General features: G+C 40.1%; 1 protein-coding gene across 2 annotated transcripts in view; it reads left to right on the top strand.

Annotated features, from left to right (window-relative positions):
• snx25 (sorting nexin 25) overlaps positions 1–16,824 on the top strand; it is a 230,848-nt gene that overhangs the window by 82,072 nt on the left and 131,952 nt on the right. For both annotated transcript variants that reach the window (XM_043705938.2, XM_043705929.2), the window contains exon 5: positions 12,649–12,824. In XM_043705938.2, coding sequence (XP_043561873.1) covers positions 12,649–12,824 — 176 coding nt within the window. The remainder of the gene's footprint in view (positions 1–12,648; positions 12,825–16,824) is intronic.

The following is a 16,824-nucleotide window of genomic DNA, read 5'->3' as shown; positions in this document are numbered from 1 at the left end:
AGAATTCAGGGGCTTGGAGCAGTAATGGGGGGAAATCGACAGTGGCGGCAGAACCTTTTTTGGGGTGGAGCTTTCCCACCGGCACCTATTAACCCTGACCCAAAAAAAATCAACCATCACCACCACAACACTGAAGTGGAAAGATTCCTAAATCTTGCCGTTTTAAAATATGTTGTGATTTACTGTCTGCATGATCACAAGGAATATAACATTTTGGTTAATTTCCCCAGTTTGTTTTTACAATATTACACTATTATTTTATTGAAGATTTCCTGAATCTTTTCTGAGTTCACGGTCATTGCGTTGCACTGATTTTACCTAATTTGTTAGGGAGTAGTAATTCCTTCATGTTCCCCTTCTAATGGTTGCCAAAGCATTGCTTGGAGTGAAGCTGTCTGCCATTGAGCTGCTCTGTTTTAAGGTGATGTGTTCTTTTTAGGTTACATATTGTCATATGAGGCTAATCACAGTTACTACAGGAAGTTTGTCTTTAAGTCCTTTTCGATCATTTTGAAGGTTTCCCACTTGTAGTCATCGAATCATGCACTTGATACAGATTGTGACCTGCTTCATTTGTGCTGTTGTTTGATTTATCTCTTGGGTGTTCCCCAGTAATGTTTTGAAGAAACCTCAAAACAGTTCAACTAAGTTAGCAAAGGTCATGAGAAATAAGTGCTGGATAAAGTACAGATCACTGCTTTTCTAATTTGGGTGGGAGTCAGGACTTTGTATAATGTGAATTGAACAATTCCCAAAGTGAGCATTTTCCTTCTTGTTACAACTCTGTTGTTTGGAATATTTTGATTTCATGAGGTGTCTGTAAGAATTGGTGGACAGAAAAGTGATAACCCATCTACAAAACATGAAGTTTTTTTTGTGCTGGCTTGGCAAATAGATAGGGGGATGGGTAAAGTTGCATAGAAAATTATGAAAAAATTAAAGGGCAAAGAGAAGTCTCAGCAGAGGTTATTAAAGTTGCCAGAGCAAGTAATAAAATGAAGAGTACAGAAAGGTTCAAGAATAGAACTTCAGGCACAACAGGTAAAAGAGCTACTATGAGAAGGGCAGCCAATGCCAGAATGGGGTTGAGATGGGGTGGTGTAGAGGATGGGGTGCAGAAGATGAAATGAGGGTGAGCCAGCTAGTAATATAAAAGTAGATTTCAAGAGTTTCTTTAGATATGTGCTTTGCATTGAATCCAGGGGATTTATTAAACTTTATCCCTATCAGTTTCCCCAGCACTTTTCATTTGAGCAAATGCAAAGTTAGCATTTATTTGACAGGGCTACAATACAAGCATCTTTGAGACTGTGTGTAAGGCTTTGGTCAGACAGCATTTGGAATATTATGAGCGGATTGTGCCTCATATCTACTAGAAGCATGTGCTGGCTATGGAGGGGGTCCTGTTGAACTTTATGAAAATGATCCTAGGGTGAAGAGCTTGACAGGAGCTGTTGAGGACTCTGGGTCTGTACTGGCCTTCATAACAAGAGGAATTGAGTATAGAAGCAAAGAGGTTCTTCTGCAGCTGTACAGGGCCCTGGTGAGACCACACCTGGAGTACTGTGTGCAGTTCTGGCCTCCAAATTTGAGGAAACACATTCTGGCTATTGAGAGAGTGCAGCGTAGGTTCACGAGGTCAATTCCTGGTTTGGCGGGACTACCTTACACTGAAAGACTGGAGCGACTGGGCTTGTATACCCTTGAGTTTAGAAGACTGAGAGGGGATCTGATTGAGACATATAAGATTATTAAAGGTTTGGACACTCTGGAGGCAGGAAACATGTTTCCGCTGATGGGTGAGTGCCGAACCAGAGGGCACAGCTTAAAAATACGGGGTAGACCATTTAGGACAGAGATGAAGAGAAACTTCTTCACCCAGAGAATGGTGGCTGTGTGGAATGCTGTGCCCTAGAGGGCAGTGGAGGCCCAGTCTCTGGATTCATTTAAGAAAGAGTTGGATAGAGCTCTCAAGGATAGTGGAATCAAGGATTATGGAGATAAGGCAGGAACAGGATACTGATTAAGGATGATCAGCCATGATCATATTGAATGGTGGTGCAGGCTTGAAAGGCAGAATGGCCTACTCTTGCACCTATTGTCTATTGTTTACTCGATGGAGTTTAGAAGGATGAGGAGAGATCTGTTTGTAACTTACAGAATACTGATAGGATAAAGTAGTTGTGGAGAAGATGTTTCCACTAATAGGAGCGGCTAGGATCTGAGGGCACAGCCTCAGAGTGAAGGGACAGTTCTTCAGAACTGAGATGAGAAGGCATTTCCTCACCCAGGGGATAGTTATTCTGTGGAATTCATTGCCGCAACAGACTGTGGGGGCTAAGTCATTGAGTATGTTTAAGACAGATATAGACAGGTTTTTAGTTAGCAAGGGGATCAAGTGCTATAGGGAGAAGGCAAGTGAATGGGGTTGAGAAACGTATTAGCCATGTTTGAACGGCAGAGCAGACCTGATGGGCCAAATGGTCTAATTCTGCTTCTGTATCTGTGGTCTGATGCTCTGTCACTTTGTGTCCTGTGGTATTAGACTAAACTATTTTGATGGAGATCTTGATAATTGATTTTAAAATCATTAAAATGCTGAACTGTTACAAGCCAAGCAGAAGAAAGAAATATAAATTAGTGTGGGCGAAACTCAGCAAGTGTAGCAGCATCGATGGAGGGAGAAAGAAACAGTTAGTTTATAATCTGATATGATGACTTTGGAACTCGAAGAAATCTAATGCGTTAGTTAAGTTTGTGTGAGTGAATGAAAACAGCTGTTTTTCTGTAGTCATTCATGCAACTGTGCTAATTGTCATTATCCCTTATTCTGTCATGTGACTAAAGTCTAGCCAGCAAATGTTTATTTAAACATTAGGAGTCAGTGGCATGAGAGAATGAAACTAGAGTTCTTGATTGACACAGATTGCTATGATTAGCAACCAGGAAATGGGAGAAGAGTTTAATAAATACTTTGCATCAGTCTTCACAGTTGAAGATACGAATAGCATTTCAAAATTACTGAATTTTTAATGTTAAAAGGAGAAGAGAAAATAAATACAATAACTGTCAGCAGAGAAAAATGCTGGGGAAACTGATAGGGGCGAAAGTCTGATGAAATGCATCCCATAAAAGGATGTTAAAAGAAATAGCTCCAGTGATAATCTTCCAAGAATCCTTAGATATTGGAAAAGACCCAGAGAATTAGAAAGCTGCCACAGATTCAGAAAGGCAGTTTACCCTTCTGGGAAAATCTAGGATCAGAGGCCATAATCTCAGAATAAGGAGGTTTAAGACCGAGACATTTAAGATGGAGATGAGGAGAAATTTCTTCTCTTGGATAGAAATGATTTTGGGGCATTCTTTCCTGCAGAGGGTTGTAGATGCTGAGATGTTAAGATTTTCTAATCAGTAAAAAGGCAAGGATTATGGGGAAAAGTGGAGTTGTGGATTATCAGATCAGCCATGATCTCACTGGATGGTGAATGGACACACTGTATTGGATGGCTTCCTCCTACTCCTATGTGTTCTGTAGCCTTACAAATTGCAGCACTAGGAAAAGGAAGGTTGCATTGGGGTCTCTGTGGAGTTTGCACATTCTCCCAGTGTTTGCGTGGGTTTCCTCCTGGTGCTCCGGTTTCCTCCCACAGTCCAAAGATGCAAGTTAAATGGCCATGCTAAATTGCCCATAGTGTTAGGTGCATTAGTCAGGGAAACGTACCTGGGTGGGTTACTCTTCGGAGGGTCGGTATAGACTTGTTGGGCCGAAGGGCCTGTTTCCACACTGTAGGGAACCTAATCTAGTCTAATCTAAACCGCTCAAAGTTTAAGATAGCTAAATAACACTTAAAACAATAGAATTCTGTAATATATTTGATAAAATAGTAGAATATTACAGAAGCTAACTATTTAGTTCCACACCCATATAAGGACATTTTGAAGGAAATATTTAAGTATTTCCTTGTCTTTCATCTAATTTCATGTTTTTATCTTTTCAAATATTCTTACCTTTTTAAACACTTGAGAATTCTGTTTTTAACCAAACCTCATATACTTTGTTATATGAAGTAAAGTAAAAGGCTTGAAATGGAGAAGTGTGCAACACAGTAAATTTTTTTTTCCTGGTTCCAGATCTCCAGCATCTGCAGTTCTTTTTTTTTTAAAAATGTTATGCCAAAATATTTTTGTATTGTTATTCTCACTAGGTTGCATTTTGGAAGAGTGACTTACTAAAGAAAAACTCGTCTAAAATCTTTGTCAAAACGCGCATAAGTTGTGTGCTGTGTTGGGGGGAAAGTCATGTGTTGAACCAGAAGAGAGTTCTTGAGGGGGATGAAGATTTCTCTTCCCACTGAGAGTTGTTAGGGTCTGGAATGTCCTACCTGAAGAAAGCTGACTCCATACGTGATTTTACAGGGGAGTTGGGTAACTACCTGAGGTTGAACGTCTTGGAGGCAAAGAGCGTGGATGTGAAACTAAAAGCAACAGCTTGGTGCAGGAGCATGTTGGGCTGAATTGTCTCCCTTTGTGCTCGGAGTATAAGACAGGGTGACAAAAAAATGCGAATAAAAGAACCCCTTCAAAGAAACCGGGTCAGACTGCCATTCAAACAGACTATCTCATCCAAATGTTATGATTCCAGCTGATGGTAAGATTGGAAAAGTTAGATCCTGGAATGAAAGTTGATTTGATAACTTGAGAAGTGTAATTTTTACATTGTGTATCATGATGGTTAGTAATTGAAACACACTATTATGAGGCTACAATGATTTTTTTCATAAACAGATTTATTGCACAAAAGATGAAAATAAACCATCATAGCTAAATGTATGTGTTCTAAATGACTGACCAAAATCCATATGCATCTGTTTTAAAAATCCAAATTACAGAAGTTTTATACTAAATACATTTATCACATAGGATAAACCTTTTTATGTACTTTGGAATTTCTAGCTGCAGGAGAGGAAACATCTGAAGGATGCAGCAATTATTGTAACTCCAGTCAACTTATTCTTACTTTCTTTTTGCTCCTGTGTATTTAGTTTCCTTTCTTAGTTCTGTCCAGCTTGGTCTCTTTACCCACAGTCTATTACTTAGTGCCAGCTGTGTGAGCCATCAGTTAGCAGCTGCATCCTATCCTAGTCTGTACACAGAAAAGCAAGGAATACCCATGGAAACGAGTGGAAGAGCTCTTCTGAAACAGGACCTCAATGTTAATAGAACCTCTTCCTTGTACTGTGGATTTACTGTGGCTACTGTGCGCCTTTCTTATCTATTCCATGAATAGAGCTGTGCTTAACCATGTCACCAACAGCTTCAGGCTAACCTGGATATGGACTTGATGACAGGATAAGAATAATAAGACACTTGGGAATTGTTGTGTTTGAATTAAAGGAACATTCCGCATGCTTCTGCTTTATAGGTTTAGGTTTGTGATTCCATGAAGATTAGAATGCAAAGCCAAGGATGAAGCAAAATGACACATTCCACCTCTGATGTGCATTGGCAGTGGAGTGCACCACATAGAATATGCACTATAGCAACTTGCCATGGTTCCTTCAACAGCATCTTCCAAAAGCACGACTACTATCCAGAAGGACAAGGAAAGCAGACACATTGGAATGTGCTGCCTCCAAGCAACTCATCGTTTGGAAATATATCACTTCGTTTGTTGTCACTGAATCAAAATCCTGGAACTCTTGACCTTAAAGGAGTTTAGTTGCGATTAAGTTTGTCCTTTCTCTCTAAGTCTTATCACATCTTTTAGGTGATTGTAACTACCTGAAAATGATTGAGCTAGTAATTCTGTTGACTCCCTGCTGTTAAGTAGTTGAGTGTCCAATCTTTGTAGGGTCATCAAGTCATACAGCCTATCCATGCGTACTCCTTGAACAAAGGAACCACATTAGCTATCTTTCAGTCTTCTGGCTCTTCACCTGTGGCCAGTGAAATATTAAATAGCTCTGTTAGGGACCCAGAAATCTCCTCCCTTGTCTTCCATAGCAGCCTGGGATAGATCTCGTCAGACCCTGGGGATTTATGCACACTAAAACATTTAATAACTCCTCCTCCTTATTCATCCTAACATACTTTTAGAACCTCACCATTCCAGCTGAAATACCTGGCTACAATGTCTTTCTCCTCAGTGAATATGGATGAAAAGTATTCACCTCACGCACAGGTTGCCCCTTTGGTTTCTAATATGTCCCATTCTTTCTCTGGTCTTAGATATATTTATAAAAAGCCTCTGAGATTTTTCTTGATCCTATCTGCCAATATATTGTGGCCCCTTTTCGTACAACGTCTTTTGTAGCATGGCATCTTTCCACAGCCTGGCTGAGATATTCACTGTATGGAATGGAGCCTTGAGTCAGACCTGTACAATGTGGGACCAGACCCTTCAGCCTAACTCGTCCATGCCAGCCAGATACCCTAAATTAATCTAGTCCCATTGGACCATATCCTTCTAAATCCTTCTATTCATGTATCCATTCAGATACCTTTTAAAAGTTGTAATTTGTATCAGCTTTCACCACTTCCTCTGGCAGCTCATTCCATACACACACATCCCTCTGGGTGAATAAGTTGCCCTTTTAAATTCTCCTCTCACCTTAAACCTATGCCCTCTAGTTTTGGACTTCCCCACCCTAGGGAAAGACTTTGTCTATTTATCCTATCCATGCTCTTGATGATTTTATAAACCTCTAGAAGGTTACTCTTCAGCCTCTGATGCTCCAGGGTAAATAGTCCCAGCCTGTTCAGCCTCTCCTATAGCTGAACCCCTCCAACCCTGGCAACATGATTGTAAATAATTTCTGAACCCTTTCAGGTTTCAACACTGTCTTGCCTTGCCATTCTGGTTAGTTCTTAAGTTGAAATTTCTTTGGAAGGCACTTTGTCCAAGTAGCGTGAATTAAGACTTAACTACTGCTGTTTAATAATGACGGTAGTATAAAGATTATAATATATAAATATCAAGTACTACTGGATAGAAGAGACAAAGGATTGGAGTAAACTCGAACTGAGCTAAATTTCCTCTGCAATGGCTGACTTTTGTCTGCTATACATGTGCTTACCACTTCAGCAACTGGATAATTTCCTTGGAAAGACTGAGCCTTAATTCCTTGAAGCTCAACATTTTACAATTTGGATCATGAATTATGGAACATTCATTTTATTCCTCACTCCACTGATGCTGGCAGATCTGCTTAGCACTTTCAGCATTTCTTTGTTCTTATTTCAGATTTCTGCACTTCGTGTTTTGTTTAGGCATTTACGAATTTTTAGTTCCTCAGTTATGACAGCATTTTTTTGGCCTTGAATTTTATATTGACATCTCTTCTTGGTATCTCTTTGTCACTCTGCTTCAGGATGCAGTGTGTGTATGATGGCTTATCCTGAATTGAGCTTCAGATCTATGCTCAGCTCTTACCTATTTGTACTTCTCTGCTGCTCTCTCACTTTGGTGATATTGAATTCCTGTTCAACCACAAATCGACTTGTCTTCGTGCTGGCTACGCATCAATAATATCTGCTATTACAAAGTCCCAAGGCAGTTTGCAAATAAGGCTAGATTGGAAAATCAACTAGGAGAAAGTGAGAAGTGCAGATGCTGGAGATCAAAGTCGAGAGCAGGTCAGGCAGCATCCGAGAAGCAGGAGAATTGACGTTTCGAGCATGAGCCCTTCATCAGACTAGGAAATGTGGGCTAAACCGCGAACAAAGAAATCAGCAGCAGTGTCCACCAACCTCATCAAAATAAATTTGTTTTAAATGCTTCTAAATGAGGTGAGATGATGTAGAGGTGGGGAGTGTGTAGATGTTACTGGTTTCCATCTCATGCACTTTCCTTCCTTCGTTGTTGTTGGGTCTACGGACAGTTGGTCACTGTTAGAGTCACTCAAGGCTCAGTTTGGCATTCACCTCCGATCTGTTCATCACACTCTGACTTCGCAATCTTGACGTTTCTGACTTTCAATCGACCGACAAAGCATTTGAAACTAGGCTCAAGCAACTAGCATCTGCAAGATTTATCAAGTGGATCCTCCTGTACCATCAAGTTTCTGTTTCCACCCCAGAAGCTAGAGTTTGCAATCTGGGCTTGCAGAATGGAGAATTTTATTTTGCACTGGGTGTTAAACTGAAATCTTACCTATGAATGTAAGCGATACCTTATCATTTGGAGAAGAGTTGGGGAGTTCACCTGGTGTCCTGGCCAATGTTAATCCTACAACCAATATAATAAAAACAAATTATTTGGTCATTTAATTGATGTTTGTAGGACTTTGGGCACAAATCAACTGGCACATTTCCTGTGATTATTCTGGGTTGTAAAGCACTTTGAGAAATCTTAGGTTACCAAAAGCACTACTTGATTCCTTCTTCAACTTCCTCATTGAAGTTGCTCTGTATAGTATTTGAAGGTTGAAGGTACAGTAGTACAGATTTGTATTTGACACATTGTTAATGAAACTTGTTGCACTTGTCCATGGTTGATATTGTCCCTCTAATGATATTTTGTGAAGATGATATAAAAAAAATTAAAATCTTTCATCAGATATTTACAAGATGATTAGGGGTTTAGATAGGGTCGACAGTGAGAATCTTTTTCCACGTATGGAGTCAGCTATTACAAGGGGGCATAGCTTTAAATTAAGGGGGGGTAGGTATAGGACAGATGTTAGGGGTAGGTTCTTTACTCAGCGAGTCGTGAGTTCATGGAATGCCCTGCCAGTAGCAGTGGTGGACTCTCCCTCATTATGGGCATTTAAGCAGGCATTGGATAGGCATATGGAGGATAGTGGGCTAGTGTAGGTTAGGTGGGCTTGGATCGGCGCAACATCGAGGGCCGAAGGGCCTGTACTGCGCTGTATTCTTCTATGTTCTATGTTCTATTTTTCTAGTGGATCGTGTTGTGTAAGGGGCTTTAAACTTGTATTGTCATGTAAAATCTAGTTTTACAAATTTATATTGCTTGTCTAAATATTTTTTATCCCAGTCCTTTTATACATATAAATTAGGAGCTGGTACAGATCATTCAGTCCCTAGAGCTCGCTCTGCCATCAGTAACATCATGGCTGATCTGATGGTGGACACTACTCCAAGTCCTAGTTACCCTGATAACTTTTGACTTAAGAATTTTCTTTGCCTTTGCCTCAAAAGTGTTCAATGATGTTGACTCTATACTCTGGGAAAGAAAGTCCAGAGACTTTCAACCCTCTGAAGGCAAGAACTCATCATCTGTGCCTTTTAAAAGGAGACTCCTTGATTTTTAAATCATATACCCTTGTTCTATCTGTCCCAAAAGTGATAACACCTTTTCAAATCCCCTCAGATTTATGTATGTTTCAATTTAGAAACATAGGAGCAAGGCCATTCAGCCCTTTGAGCCTGTTTCCCCCATTTATTATGATCATGGTTGGTCATCCAATTCAACAGCCTAGTCTTGTTTCTCCCCCATATCTTTGACCACCTCCATTAGCCCCAAGTGCTACATCCAACTCCTCCTTGACATCATATGATATTTCGGTCTCAGCTGCTTTCTGTCGTAGCGTCATTCTTCTGAATTTTGCATTCGGCCCTCACTGTCTACTTTTTCCTAATAAGATAAACCTTCAATCCCAGGTATCACATTTTTCTGAATTGTTTTTAATACATTTACATCCTTCCTTAAAGAAAGAGATCAACATTGCGCACACAGCTTCACATGTGGTCTTACTAAAGTCCTGTATTACTTTAGTAAAACATCAATTATATTCCATTCCCCAAGTTCCATTTGACTTGTTAATCATTTGTTGCACCTCCATGCTTTTTTTTTGCGATCAGTGTGCGAGGATACTTAGATCCCTCTGTATCTCAGTGCTCTGCATCTTTTTTTTAGATCATATGCTGCATTTCTATTCTTCCTGCCAAAATGAATGGGTTTGCTTTTTTAAATATTATACTTCATCTGCTAATGTTGTCCACTTAACCTATTTTATATACCTTTGCAGACTCCTTACGTACTCTCCATCACTGAATCTTTCTACATATCTTTGTGAAAATGTAACAACCATATATTCAGTCCTGTCGCACCTTGCAAACCCATATCCACTTCGATATAGAGGGACAAAGGCAGCAGATATTTGGGAACACGTAGACGTTTTCCTCCAAGATACTCACCACATCCTGACTTGGAAATATTTTTGCGTTCCTTCATTATTGTTGGGTCCTAGAAAGTCCTGGCAGCACGGTAGTTCGGTAGTTGGCACTGTTGCCTCATAGTGCCAGGGATCTGGGTTCGATTCCACCCTTGGGCAAGTTTGTGGAGTTTGCATGTTCTCCATGTTTGTGTGGTTTCCTCTGGGTGCTCCAGTTTCCTTCCAAAGTTTAAAGATGTGCAGGGTAGGTGGATTGACCATGCTAAATTGCCCAATGTGTCCAGGGATGTGCAGGCTAGGTGGGTTACCCATGGAGAGAGGGTAGGGGGTGAGAGGCTCCTCAGTGGGTCAGTATAGACTAGATGGGCTGAATGGCCTTTTTCCACACTATAGCGATTCCACGGTTTCATGATTTCCCTCCCTAAAGTTATTTTGAATCTACCTAAAGCATATGGATTGCAGTGGTTCAAGAAAGCAGCTCGCCACCACCTTGACAAGAGCAAATAAGGATGAGCAATAAATGCTGGCCTGGCTAGCAACACGCACACGCATACATGAATAAAAATGATCCAAGTCATTCTGATAAATTGTAAATAATTGAAGGTTTTGCACTTATCCAAATGGCACTCCAATTGTCATGTCTTGACAACCTGAAAATGTCCTATTTATGACTAATTTTGTATCATGTTAACTAATCTATCCATCTCAACATGTTACCCCCTTTACATCATGAGCTCTTATTTTGCATCGTAATGTTTCTTAGTCCAAATTTAGATGTAGAGCACATAGTGTAACATGTAAGTACTAACAAGTCATGCTGGTGTTTATGCTGCACCTGAGCCATGTCCTGTCCTTCCAGAACTCTATCAGCAGAACCCTCAATTTTCTTCCCCCTCAGATACTTGTCTAGCCCCATGCTTTAACTGCATCTGTAATATTTGTTTAATCAGCCCTCTGGGTAAAGAGGTTTCTTTTTAAATGCTTTGTTGGATTTCTTGTGTAATCCTATATTGATCTTGAGACTAGCTGCTGTGAGAAATCAGAATCTGGGAGCGGGATGTTGATTTGGCCTCTTGTTATGTCAATTGTTTATTTAGTCAAGGTCAGAAATACTGCTCTCGCATTCAGCTCAATGAAGAGTCCTGGTGGCATGATTGATTAGTTTTGATATTCAATCGCTCAATTTCTCTGCAGATCGTATTGGTTCTCTTCAGCCCATGGCTAACAGTGATAATGATGGTGAGCTGTGTGCGCGAGGGATAGCTTATGACTCCAGTGTATACTTTAATACAGAATACAAATCTCTATTCTACCAGTTTCAGGAAATGAAAAATTCAGAAGTGAGACTTTCAATGAAAATAAAGGATAGTGTGTTTCCAAGCCTTGGTCTGCAAATGCTTTTACACTGCTTCATGTTACAGAAGAAATATTCCAAGTTTAGGACTGTATTAAAAGAGGAATTAAATAATAAATGCAAGTCAGTGCTATTTCTTGAAATGTCATATATTCAAGGTCGTCTATTATATTGAGACTCCTAACTGTAAGTGAATTGTAGTGCAGACCTATCTAAAATTTGGCCCTTGAAAATGTCATGCAGAAAGCCTGCAATAATATATACTTGGCCTTAAAATAGGAAGGTTCACGGTGATGGAATAACCAATGTTCTTACTTGAGATGTGATATTTTGGGGCAGTTGACTGTATTGTTTTATGAGCCATTGGAATTGTGGTGTAGATCAGGTGTGATTTCATTAAATAATAGAACAGGTTTGAGAGGATGAATGACCACCTCCTGTTCCCTCGATTCCTACATTCCTCCCCTACTTGTATATTGTACCTTCCCCTGTATTGATTTCCTTTAAAAGAACATCATTTTCTCATACACTTATTGACCCCTAGAAAAGAAAGCACACCTGTAGAAAAGAAATATTGCCAATGGAGGTGGCATGGTGGCTCAATGTTAGCACTGCTGCATCGGTATCAGGGACCCGGGTTTGATTCTAGTCTCTGGCGACTGTCTGTGTGGAATTTGCATGTTTTCCCCATGTCCGCATGAGTTTCCTCTGTGTGCTCCAGTTTCCTCCCACAGTCCAAAGATGTGCAGATAAGGTGGATTGGTATTCCTGATGAAGGGCTTTTGCCCGAAACATCGATTTTACTGCTCCTCAGATGCTGCCTGAACTGCTGTGCTTTTCCAGCACCACTCTAATCTAGACTCTGGTTTCCAGCATCTGCAGTCATTGTTTTTACCATGCCAAATTGCCCATAATCTTCAGGGATGTGTAGGTTAAGTGCATTAGTCAGGGGGAGTAATAAGGGAATGGGTCTGGGTGAGTTACTCTTTGGAGGGTCGATGTGGACTTGCAAGGCCAAAAGGGCCTGTTTCCACAGTGTACAAATTTTAAAAATATTCACAGACAAAGAGACTTGTGTCTCGGTGCCAAGGTTGTACTGTGGAGAAAATTGAAGATGTGCTTGTTTAATTCTGTATGGCTATTTATCCCTTTCAGGCAAGAGGACCAGCAGCCGAAACCCTTTGCTCTGCATCCATGCTTGAAGAGCTGTGAGGATGAGGACCAATTCCTACGCACATGCTCAAGGGTGCTGGTGCTTTGTCTCTTAAATACAAAAGATGTCGCTTCTCATAGCCTGAGGATTGTTCTTGCAGAAATATTAGCCATGAAAGGTAGGCATGAATCCTTGGGAAGTTGGTTTGCTGTGGCAGGCTGTTGCTGAGTTGTGCCTCAATCTGTCATGAGCATGAGCCATTTTATTATCACCTTCTGTACTTACAGATCTGAGTTTAAAGTCGACTAATCACTGCAATAAATTTATCCAGATTAAAGAAATGCCTTCAACATGGAAAAAGAAACAAGTGGGGAAACCAACAAAAAGTTAATTTTATGTTTAGTTATAGAAGCACTTTTTACTGAGATGTTAAAGAAGTTCTTATCTCTGTGTAAATTTAACAGAACTGACTTGCTGGTAATGGCTCCATTGGAATGCTGATGGTGAGTTGCCCAATTCAATGTATGAGGAGGAAGAATTAGTTTGAGAAAGGGTAATTAGTTTGAGGAAGATAATGGACAGTTCTTATATCATTAGTTTGATTAGCTTTGTCACAATCTGTCATGAAAAATGAGTTAAAAGTCACAACACCAGGTTATGGTCCAACAAGTTTATTTCCTGTTTGTGATTGCTGCGTGGTGTCCATTCCTCCATTGTCGTAGTGTCTGCTCGGTCTCGCCAATGTACCATGCCTCAGGGCATCCTTGTCTGCAGCGTATGAATTGGCAGAGTCATAGGAGTGCCTGCCGTGTACATGGTGTGTGGTGTCCCCACATGTAATGGTGGTATCCATTAAGTCTTGTAGTAGTTGCCATGACAGGGTTGTACAGTGTTGTGGTTGATGTTGTCCTGAAGGCTGGGCTTATACTCCATTGCAAACATGTGCTCTGTCCCTCACACGCTGTCCCTCTGTCTGTGGGGTGAATTTGTATTTGCAGATGCATTCTATTTTGCTCAAAAAATGCACAATCCTACTTTGGAAATAGAACAAGTCTGACTCAAGATTGGGATACAGACAGACTCTAATCTCACACCTTTAATGCATTGTCCGAGCTGAGATGTCACCTTTTCCATATAAAACCTTAAGTTATCTCCAAAGGTGATTTAAAAGTAGTTCTGGGATTTACATATGAATGACTTAAAGATGAAAGACTTAACAGCAATTCAGGTTTGTTCAATATATCATTACAGTTGTATGACACTGTGTAATCTTTTGCTATAAATTCTGTTTGATGGTCCTGCTCCATAGCTACCAGCTGAAGGAGCAGCACTGCAAAACTAAGCGATTCCAAATAAACCTGTTGGACTATAACCTGGTGTTGTGTGATTTTTAACTTTGTCCACCCCAGTCCAATACTGGCTCTTCCATATCATGAAAAATGAGGGAAGTAACCACAGAAACGTACCATGTTTTATTTGTTACTGGCATTATCCCTCTGGAGGTACCCTTGAGATACAGCTGAATGAATGGCTTGCTATACAGTTTCAGGTTCCAGTTAAGAGTAACATAGGATTGAGTTTCCTTAAGGAAATTATTGAATAACCACGCAAGTTATAACAAAAAAAAAGTAGTTTGATTATAATTTCTGTTAAATTTTTCTCATTCCAGATTTGCTTGTTGAATTATTAGATTCTTCAGCTGTGTTGCATTTTGAGCTCATGCATCTAGTCCAATCCTCTGGATTACTAAGCCAATAACATAATTAACTTATCATATCTCCCTAAAGTTCAGCTTTGATTGGAGCATGAAACGTAGAAATTGGAAGCAGAGGAAGGCAATTTGGCTTTGAGTTTGCTCTGCTATTCAGTGTGATCATGGCAGATCTTGCAACTCAGTTGCGCGTTCCTACTTTCTCCCCATACCCTTTGCTCCCTTTATCCCTAAGAACTATATCTAGCTCCTTCTTGAAAACATTCAATGTTTTGACCTCAATCACTTTCTGTGCCAGAAAAACTCCTTTGGTTCAGTACTGAGTGGAGACCATTCTCCTCATCTCTGTCCTAATGGCTTACTTTGTATCCTTAAACTGTGACCTCCAGTTCTGGAGAGTAAACGGTAGTAGGGAGAAAGCAATGTAACCTACTGTCATCTCACCATAGCTGGTTTGAATGACTGTAACAGGAACGTATGTCTTTTTTTATTTTATATATTATGTTAGAAATGTGCTTTGGCCTTGTGTTTTTTTTTGGTCAAACTTGGTTGATTTTCTTAAGTTTTGATCAAAGTGGATTTATTCACTTCTCAATTTTAATTCTGCAACTTGCTTCATTTTTGTGACAGTTGCCAATCACTTTGGCTTCACCTTTTTGAGAGTGTCAACTCCAGTGTTAAGACTGAAAGAAATAGAAAGAGGAGTAGGCCATTTGGCCCCTAGAGCCTGCTCTGCCATTCATTCGGATTATGGCTGATCTGACATTCCTCATATTCACTTGCCGGCCCTTTCCCTGTAACCTTTGATTCTCTACTTATCAAGAATCTATCTATCTATCTATCTCAACCTTAAATGTATGCAACTCTACCTCCACAGCTTTGTGTCCAAGGAGTTCCAAAGACATTTAACCCTCAGTGCGAAGAAATTTCTCCTCATCACAATCTTAAATTGGCACCCATTTATTCTGAGACTGTTCCCTCTAGTCCTAGAGTCTCCCATGAGAGGGAATGTCCTATCAGGATTTACCCTGCCAAGCCCTTTGAGAGTCCTATATGTTTCAGTGCAATCAGCGCTCATTCTTCTAAATTCCAGTGAATACAATCCCAACCTGTTTAGCCTTTGCTCATAAAACAGTTCCTCCATACTGAGAATCATCCTACTGAACCTTCTCTGAACTGCCTCCAACGAAATGATATCTTTCCTTAAATGGATCAGAACAACTCCCAGTACTCCAGATGTGGTCTCACTAGCTCCTTGTACAGTTGCAATGAGACATCCCTACCCTTATACTCCAATCTCCTTGAAATAAGGGCCAACATTCTATTAGCTAAAATGCTTGTTAAGTGTTGTTTCTATTTTATTCACTGCACCCTTTCAAGGGAAATAAGTGTTTGCATATGGGTGTGCATTGAAAATAGCAGCAGTTTGGCTGTCTCAAATCCACTAGAAATTGTTACTTAAACTGTTTAAACAGCGAGTACTACATGAAAATCATTTTGTTTTCCCTTAGCATTTCTTATGGGAGAGTTGGTATGAATTTGTCACTCAGTCTTGTAGTAGACTGAACTATAGGCAGAATATGTGACAGCAGTATGTTTCTTAGTTTTGATGTGACAAATTTCAGAAGAAGCACTCCAGGCCCCAGATTGTTTGTGTGTGAAATGATGAGAAATTGAGTAACATCAATCAATTTGGGATTCAGTGAAATAAATTAACTTTATCATGCAAGTAACCTTGCTTTCTTGAGTCAGATGCAAGCGTCTCAATGTGGATTTCTGCAAATGCTTCTTGCTGATTTCAGTTCTGGTGTTCTGGCACTGTGACTTACCCTGACAGAATTTCGGTCAGTGTCACATGTAAACAATGTCAAATGAGGTTCATGATCTCTGGGAAAAAAAATGAATCCAGTTTCCCGTTGAATTAAACAAATGTCTTTTGTTTTGTCCCCCTAGTCACGATTTAAGTATGTAATGATTTAACTTTCCATATAAAAGATGTTGCGACCTGAATCATGGGCGATGGGTGTAATGTAAGCCTTTTGAAATGTGTGCTGCTTTAATGGATTTTCATCTTTCATGGATTTTCACCCTTAGCTGGTTCAAGTATGAAAGTGTAGTTTAGTCGTTTGATAGTACGGAACTTGAACGTTGCTAAAATAATGGGACACCATTTCTGATTGTTAAAGGCATTGCCAGGGAGGGAGAGTACCAGTTAACTCCCAAGCTTTGTTTAAATTTTAAACAAGTTGGGTTGATTCTGATTTGTCAAGACATTTTGTTGATTTGAAGCTGATGCAGTGTGTGTACATGTCTTTCTGTCCGCAAAGAACAAGACCCTGTGTATTGAGATTTTTAGTGCAGATAGTACTGAAGACTTGTGCTCTACAGCTTGCCACATTCCTAAGTAGTTCCAATACAGCTGCAACACTGGAATCCACCTGAAAATGTGGAAAATTGCCCTGTACTC

The sequence above is a fragment of the Chiloscyllium plagiosum genome, unplaced genomic scaffold (genome assembly GCF_037043375.1).
Source record: "Chiloscyllium plagiosum isolate Xiang-an unplaced genomic scaffold, Cpla_swu_hap1 HiC_scaffold_2, whole genome shotgun sequence".
In the NCBI taxonomy this organism is placed as follows: domain Eukaryota; kingdom Metazoa; phylum Chordata; class Chondrichthyes; order Orectolobiformes; family Hemiscylliidae; genus Chiloscyllium; species Chiloscyllium plagiosum.
This window is presented reverse-complemented; position numbering and strand designations above follow the sequence as displayed.